The 7,810-nt window shown below is 38.5% G+C and overlaps 2 protein-coding genes across 8 annotated transcripts in view; one reads left to right on the forward strand and one right to left on the reverse strand.

Annotated features, from left to right (window-relative positions):
- Nucleotides 1-1,967: 1,967 nt before the first annotated feature.
- On the reverse strand, nt 1,968-4,192 carry zcrb1 (zinc finger CCHC-type and RNA binding motif 1). Its single transcript, XM_046071797.1, has 8 exons — nt 4,051-4,192; nt 3,799-3,901; nt 3,625-3,653; nt 3,338-3,449; nt 3,102-3,209; nt 2,894-3,003; nt 2,732-2,807; nt 1,968-2,444 (listed from the first exon to the last, which is right to left on the reverse strand). Exons 2-8 carry the CDS (start codon nt 3,880-3,882, stop codon nt 2,292-2,294), a joined length of 672 nt encoding a protein of 223 aa, XP_045927753.1. The 5' UTR covers nt 3,883-3,901; nt 4,051-4,192; the 3' UTR covers nt 1,968-2,291.
- A 1-nt stretch (nt 4,193) lies between these two features.
- pphln1 (periphilin 1) overlaps nt 4,194-7,810 on the forward strand; it is a 22,289-nt gene continuing 18,672 nt past the window's right edge. For 4 of the 7 annotated variants that reach the window (XM_046071793.1, XM_046071795.1, XM_046071794.1 and 1 more), the window contains exons 1-5: nt 4,196-4,277; nt 4,876-4,937; nt 5,356-5,423; nt 5,708-5,923; nt 6,691-6,752. In XM_046071793.1, coding sequence (XP_045927749.1) covers nt 4,937; nt 5,356-5,423; nt 5,708-5,923; nt 6,691-6,752 — 347 coding nt within the window. In that variant the 5' untranslated portion in view covers nt 4,196-4,277; nt 4,876-4,936. Of the gene's footprint in view, nt 4,278-4,439; nt 4,509-4,875; nt 4,938-5,355; nt 5,424-5,707; nt 5,924-6,690; nt 6,753-7,810 lie in introns of those variants that run through there. The other 3 variants (XM_046071790.1, XM_046071792.1, XM_046071791.1) reach the window with 2 other exon arrangements.

Raw genomic sequence — 7,810 nt, forward strand, 5'->3', positions numbered from 1 at the left:
GCACGCGCGCACATACACACGTGCGGTGAGAGAGAGAGAGAGAAAAGAGAGAGAGAGACCGAGACCGTGGAGAAAACCCTTTTTTTCCCTCGCGCTGGTCGATGTCCGCTCCCCTCTCTTAGCTTAAATATCTCGAACACACTGACTCGGTCGTTACCTTGTGGGACTCCTCTTGTCGCCCATGCCAGACAAGGGTTTATCTGGAGGTGCTGAGACGAGCAGAAGTCGTGTTATTTCCGATAATTTTAGCAAAGAAGCGATGCGCCCGTGCCGCTCGGCTTCCAGCTGTCGTGGAAACTCCGCTTGGGAAATGGTCACGTGACTCCCTTTGACCAATCAGAGGCTGGATTACTTCCCGAGGCTGACATTCCTCTTGATGCATCTATGCCGCCTTCATGTACCCGCTGTAAAATCGTACTTATGTGGACTAGGGGTGTTTGATATTATGTCAAACGTGACCCGTTAGCACCAGCACGCTGCAATTCAGCTAACTCATATACAGTGGTATGACAGGTTTTCACCATACTGCTTTCACTAATTTGCACGTCACTGACACATGCTTGATTCACTTCGCATACTGTGACGGCCCCGGGTTTGGGCTCTCTTTTGTTTGTATCTTGCTGCGTTTTGTCCCTTCAATCCAGGTAATTGGTGGGTAGAGTTGATACCTGCCTGAGCAGGTGGGGCTCAGGTGGCTGTAAAGGAGCCTGCTTAATGTTTTGACTCTCTCTTCTCCTGGCCTGTCTACTGTTCTGTTTGGTTCTTTGTGTTCTACACCCATACACTCTCACACATGCAGTGCATACATACTGATCTGACACCTACAATTGTATATTTTCCTTAATTTACTTATTAAAATATCTATTATTATTTTCAGACTGTGTGGTTTCCCACTTTTGTCACTTACTGTTGAGCCAGGTTGTGACAATACACATACAGAGCCGCTTGTGCACACAACTGTTCAAAGCAAGAAAAATTATTTGAAAAAATGAATGAAAATGAATAAAAAATAGAAAATATTAATACTGAAGTGCAGTTACATTACACATAATGATTACACATGCAACTGATACATAGTTTTACTGCTAGTGGTCGCACCTAATTAACATAATTCTTATAGCACGTGAATGCAACATAGCCAGCTATAGTAGTTAATGTTGCGTCTACAGCAATGTGTTAACACGGGTACCGCTCATATCAGCTCACTGTATTGGGAATCCTCATTTCCCTGTATCTTCGCGTTAGACTCGCAGGCTGCAGAAATACCGCAGTGGTTTAGATAACAGGCGCATCAAACATCGGGGAATCCCACGCTTTATTTGCGTGCTGACGCAAGCGAGCATCAAAAACCACATTTCCAAGCGAACCACTGTAGCGTGACTTTCATTTAACATGCTGGTTTTCAAAGGATGGGACTGGGCCAAGGTTTCCAAACGGTTTTATATCAAGGACAACCAACTGAGTTCTCCATTATCTCCTAGGGATGGGATTTTACCGCAGGGAAATTCCAACTGCTGAATTTTAGCTGTTGCAATATTAAGGAGTTGCATACGCTATCTAGATCTTTACAAGTTTCTCAGAATTGCTCCTACCAGCTTTGATAATCATTTTTGGTAATTTTGTAGAAAAGAGCCAAAACCATGCTTTCTTTTTTAAATATAGCCTATATGTTACATTTAAAATGAATTTTGCCAATTTTGTCATTTTTGTTATACTTTTTGGCTGCCGGCCATAGAAAATACACAACCTTTTGCTAAACTGACACACATTTGTCACAATTTGACATTTTATAGACAGAATTACTCATACCTAAAAATAATCCAACCAGTAAATTGACTGTAAGTTGTGTGTACTTTCTTTTTTCCCCATTTACTTCATTGAACTAAGCAAAGTAGTAAATAATGTTTTTCAGCATTCTTTATCTGCAGTTCTGCGGTTAATACCAGAACAACCAGCAATTCATTTGGTTTGTCATTAAAAAACAAGGCTTTATTGACTGAGAAAAACACCATACACACACACACACACACACACACACACACACACACACAAAAATCAACCCAAGAACAATTATACAGTGCTTCTAAAAACATAAAAAAGCCTCAGTTCTATGTACAAAAAAAATAAAATCCTACTGTGGAAACATTACAGCGTGAATGGAAGCATGTTTTTAACTTCCCAATATTATACAGTACAACTTTCAAAATAAAGCCATATTTGAGAAACACATTTTTGATAATGTCCAAACTGTATTATTATTGTTGTTATTTTTATTATTATTATTAATAATATTAGTCATCACTGAGCTCCTCCTCGTCACTGAAGTATGCGCTCTTTTTGATCCTTGGTTTCTTAGAGTCTGAGGATGATGAAGCGTGAGCACCGTCCTCTTGAGCCAAAAGTGCCTGCTTCGTCTGTGTCTCCTCTTCTTCGATACGGGCTTGCTGGGTGGGTAACAAAAGAAGAAGAATTATGACAGAGAAAAAAAATTTATAAAGCCCATTATATATGTTAAAATGCAGTCAATTCTACTTCCCTTAGCCTCCACCTCAAACAGCAGTTATTCATATTACCTCCTTGCTATCCCCTTTTTTGAGGCAGTATGTCGGTAGAGCTGTTACAAGTTATGTTTAGGTCACAAGGACACACTTTCCATAATATAATTCAGTTAATAAAATGTTAAATCAAATGTCTACACTCCCTACTTAGTTTTCTATATCTGCACACTTACCTGAAAAGCAATGGCTTGGCTCAGACTATCTAAGGTTGGGTCCTCTCCCTCTTCCTCACTTTCTTCTTCTTCTTCACTATACAGTAGGAGTACAGACGTAGGAGTTACAAAAAATGACATCTATTACACAACATCTCACAGTATCAGCTTTACAATACGTACACATGCTCAGGTTGCTGGGCCTTTTTCTTCTTTTTCTTTTCTTTTTTCTTTGGAGGTTCCCTCTCTCCCAGAATGTTTTTGGGGCATGCGTAGCTCAGGTGACCTGTATCCTGTGATTTGATGGCAAAAAGAGATTATACTTGCAACTGTAATTCAATAAAATATGGCAATCTCTCAGCACACAAAAAAAAGATAAATAAGCACTTACCCCACATTCGTAACATTTAGTCTTGTCTGTGTAATTCCGTCTCCTTATAAACTCAGTTGCTCGCCCATTGTCTATGGCAATGCTCGCTTTCACTGTTCTGCCAAACAACTGGGAGACAAAAAAAACCTGACAACTGAATATGCATCAAAGAAAAATCACTGACCTTGAGACTGCAGCTTATACGCACTGACATATAGTATGTAAAAACTAATGGCCTTAATGTGAAATAGACTCACCTGTTTGTTGTTCACTGCTCTTGCACAGTTATGAGCTGACTCTCTGTCCAGGAAGAGAACAAACGCCACTCCTTTACTCTGGCGAGTCTCTTTATCCTTAACGATTGTAACCCTGAAATATGCATGACAGTTATAAATACCTATTTTTGAACCATTGCATTACTACAGGCAAGCATTTAGAGCCTTAACTGACTGTTGTGGGTTATGTATTCCTTGACTACTTTGTTTGGTTTACACATTGCTGTAACATATAAGTAATACAAAAATAAATTACTTTCATTACTTACTTTACAACTTTTCCATATTTGGTGAATAGCTGAAATGAGACAAAGTGATCTGTTTCAGTAGGGAAGTTGCTTGGACTCAAGGACCATAGTTGAATTTTGGCAAAACAAAAGCATGGTTAACATTATTTCATAACACCAATAAACAGTTGTCAACAATTGTAAAGACTAACTTACCTTGTGTAGGTCATTGTTGGTCAGGGAGAATGGAAGGTTCGACACATACACAGTGCTTTTGCTTGGTGCCAATCCCCCGCTCATACTGCACAAATGTGACACACTGTAAGACAAAATAGCCAAATGATCATAAAATTGTCTAATGCACAACGAGCTACATAGCTAGCTTGGTAAGTCCACCAATGTAGCTAATTAATGCAGCATACATTGGTTAAACATTGTAACAGTACTTAAATAACCTGAGTACATTACCCAAATGAATTACCAACACAGCCTCCGATGATAGAACAATATCTAAATGTGTTTAAAATTTCAGAATTTAGTGTATTTACATGTAGCTAATATTTAGCAAACAGAAACGAACGCCATGTCTGGACGTCGCAACTTGATGACGTGTGCTTACCCCTCGTCCAATAAAACTACAGTTGTCCATGTAGCTAGCTAAGAGAAAGGCTAGGCTATCTAAACGATAGAGGAAGGTGAGATTGTTTCGCTAATTTGCGTGAAATAAATGATCTTTGCTGTGGGTTATTTAACACCGTTTATCTATAAAATGGCATATTTCGCCGCAAACATTTATTTGTCATTTGTGTGTCAGTATCGATTAGTTAACTTGCACTCAGGTTAAATTAAATGTGCGGGTCTTTGCAGCAAGAGGTTAGCTAATTAGCTTTGCTAGCTGTCCGTTCTACATGTACCTAGCTACAATAGTGAGTAGTTAATTCACCGTCACAGAAAATGTAATGCTTTTTGTAACGTGTCGGTCGAGTAGTTGTCGGTTGGATGCTATCAAGCTGGTGTTATGTGGAACATGGTGTTGGGTCAAACCGACATTCAGCAGTAGCTCCGCCGGCTGCTGGATCACACGTTTTGGTCAAACAGTGCTCCCTAGTATCTTATGTTGTTTGATACGTAAAATAGAACGGGCTTTATTTTTCATACAATTAGATACAGATACATTTCTACATGTTCATTTATGGGCATAATATAAACACTCTTTCCAAAAGATTTGCTTGAAAATTTTATCCAAGTGTATAGTCTAATAGTGTAATACTATTTTTAAAACACTTGTTGCAGATTGTGTTGAAGATCTTATCTTCCCTACATCACCCGATCCACAGAAGTCATTGAGTCCAGAAGTAAGTAATACTTTTCTTTACAGTACATTATTTAACTCAAAACGAGAGAAATGTCACTACTGGCTAAATTGAGCTTAAAATCAAGATCATATTATATATATCATATTATGTGTAGAATAGGTACTTGAAGTATTTTTGCAGATCCTGACTGATGCCAAAACCAAAATGCTTTCACGTGAGCAGACAGACAAGCACAAAATGTTCCAGGTCAATGGATGTCATCAAATTAAATATTTACTATGATGTTGTTATAGTACTGTATGTTTTTGCATATCTAGTGATAATGTGTTACACTGGAATATTGCTGCCCAAAGCAGTTGATGAATACAGAAACTGTTTTTTATTTATTTTGTGGAACCACCCTTGCATCATTACATGTTCGGTGATAACAGAATATTTCACTCTTTGCCTTTTGCAGTGACTTACAGGAGAGACAGGACTATACGAGAGGCATACGATGACCGATTTTTAGGGGAGAGACCCGCGGTGAGTGTGTACTCCTTATCACTTTTTAGTATCACATTCAGAAATATGCATATTCCAACACAAGTGAGAAGAGTTTTTTTTTTTTCTTCTAAAACATGCCAAACCACTAGAATCATTCTTTTAATTGAATAGCAGTATGCTCCTTGTGAAAAATTTACTTTAATTCTACATGAGGGAATGTATTTAGTCAGCATTTTACCATAAATCATGGGTTATTTAAGCTTACATTAAAAAAATAAAATTCACCGAACATGCAAAACTTAAAATTTAAATCATTCTGACAGGGTCCGTATCCACGGGCAGCTGGAGCAGTGGAGAGGAGGGGCCCCTTTGGCAGGCCAGAGGACGACTACGGTCGCAGTGGGTATGAGTACGAAGGAGGTCCACGCTTTTTCCCAAATGGAGGAGGCCCACGAAATTACCATGAAGACCAGAGGGGCTACCATAGTGACAGCCTTCATTTCCCTGCTGAACGCAGAGCTGTTCCACCTTCAAGGAGGGTGAGAGCATTAATGTCATGCAATTAATATTGTTATGTACCTTTTTGTATACTTATGAACATATTACATTTGAAGAATGTGTAGAGTAAACTTTTGTGTTGCAGAGAATACACAAAACTATATTGGGAACTTCCAATGTCTGTCTCCAAAGAAAAAGTCACAAAAAATAAAATCAGGTTGCTTGTTTGAGGAAACAAAATAAGAATAAAATGAAAGGGATAGTTGCAAACAAAACACTGAATTATAGCAAAATATGGGCCAAAAAGTTTCAAAATTCTGGAATATTAGCAGCTGGCACTTTACAAAACAACAGTTTAGTCACAATGACAATTGATTGCTACATCATGAACATAATTTTTGTCATGTCCCTGTCACTCATAATTTACAACAGCACTACTACTTACTAAATACATCAATTTACACCAAGAGTCTTAAACATTTGAAAATATTCAGAAGCTATAAAGGCAAGTGAAAAAGATCTCTGTACACATGTACCATTTTGCATGGCTGCAGGCATATTGCAACTGCATATCATGTTACTGTTGTTGGTTTAATATGCACACTTGTCATTGACCAGCAGAAGGTGCTATAGTTAAAGCTTCAAGAGTGCTACATTGTTGCCAGTTATTGTTTTTAGTTTCAGACAGATTATTTATAACTACGTTCCAAAACGTGTTGTATTTTAGGAAATAATATAATTACATGAACAAAAAGTGCCACAAAAGGTCCCTTTCATGGAATTTATCTTTTTTATCTTTATTGTATAGGAGGACTATCCTTACAGAGGACCCAGGGAAGACCCACACACAGGACGGCCTTTGGAGTTTGGGTAAAATCTTTTCATTTGTCTTACAGGAAAAATCTAACCTTATTTATTAATTTGTACTTCAAATATCACTCAGAATATTGGATGCTATCATTATGGATGGCAGGGAGCAGTCTGTTTTTCTATGCACTAATGTTGTGAACAAGTCCTCTGTGTTTAATTTCTCTGGATAGGGCAAGGGGTGGTTACTGCACAAGTAGGCCTCCGTTTTCAGTAGATGTTTTTTAAAGGTTTGCTTACATGGCAGCAATCATAAATCACGGTCTGCTCTAACCTATATTTGCCTCTCTCGGCCGAGTCACATTTCTTGTGGTCTCAGTGCTCACCTGGCCCCACACTTGACTCTTTAGTCTACCTGCGGTTCTCGGGTTGCAGAAATGAAGACAGGTTTACAATCTTCACTCAAATCCCCGTCTCTGGTCCCACTTAGTCATTTTTATAAAAGTACTCTGTAGTTTAATAGGCAAAATCAGCTGACGCCAACAGATGACCTTAACAAATGTCATTATTTTATGTGCGCGTAATGTTGGTCATCTAAGACTACCATCCTAATTCTATAAAATAAAAAAAATGTTGAAAATATTAAGGGGAAAACTGACCAGTTGTGAACCAAACACTTTACCAAACTGCACTTAAGTTCACTTATGAACAGGCTGGAGAAAACGACAAAGAGGTGAAATAACTTTGCATGACACTAGATGCTCTGCAGTCTTTGTTTTTATGTGACAAGTTAAATGTTTTCATCTTAAATCCCTTCAGTAGTTGTAAATGCACTGATCGTGTACAGTTGCAATAATCAAGAAAGAAAGTCAGATATACCAACTAGATTCAGCACTTAGCAGGCAGACGTGAAAACAAACATTTCGAGTTGTGAAAGGGCACAGAGGTCAGCTCTGGCCTGTTGAATGGTGGGTTGTGTGAGTAGAGGTCAGAGGTCATACGAGAGGTGGTGTGGAGAAAGCAGTCTAGAGATACTGGGTGGTACTGCGGATACAGGGAGTGGTAAGAGGTCTGTAAACAAATGAACAAAACATTTTTGCACAATGCATATGCAAGTTTTA

The sequence above is a fragment of the Micropterus dolomieu genome, linkage group LG16 (assembly GCF_021292245.1).
Source record: "Micropterus dolomieu isolate WLL.071019.BEF.003 ecotype Adirondacks linkage group LG16, ASM2129224v1, whole genome shotgun sequence".
NCBI classification, from domain to species: Eukaryota; Metazoa; Chordata; class Actinopteri; order Centrarchiformes; family Centrarchidae; genus Micropterus; species Micropterus dolomieu.

What these genes read in the sequence shown, in the direction of transcription:
- zcrb1 (XM_046071797.1), bottom strand. Translation starts at nt 3,882, where the DNA reads ATGAGCGGGGGATTGGCACCAAGCAAAAGCACTGTGTATGTGTCGAAC. An exon ending in GCCCAGCAACCTGAGCATGT is followed by an intron (nt 2,808 to 2,893) that starts GTACGTATTGTA and finishes CCTACTGTATAG; the next exon opens with TGAAGAAGAAGAAGAAAGTG. An exon ending in GCCAAGCCATTGCTTTTCAG is followed by an intron (nt 2,445 to 2,731) that starts GTAAGTGTGCAG and finishes TTACCCACCCAG; the next exon opens with CAAGCCCGTATCGAAGAAGA.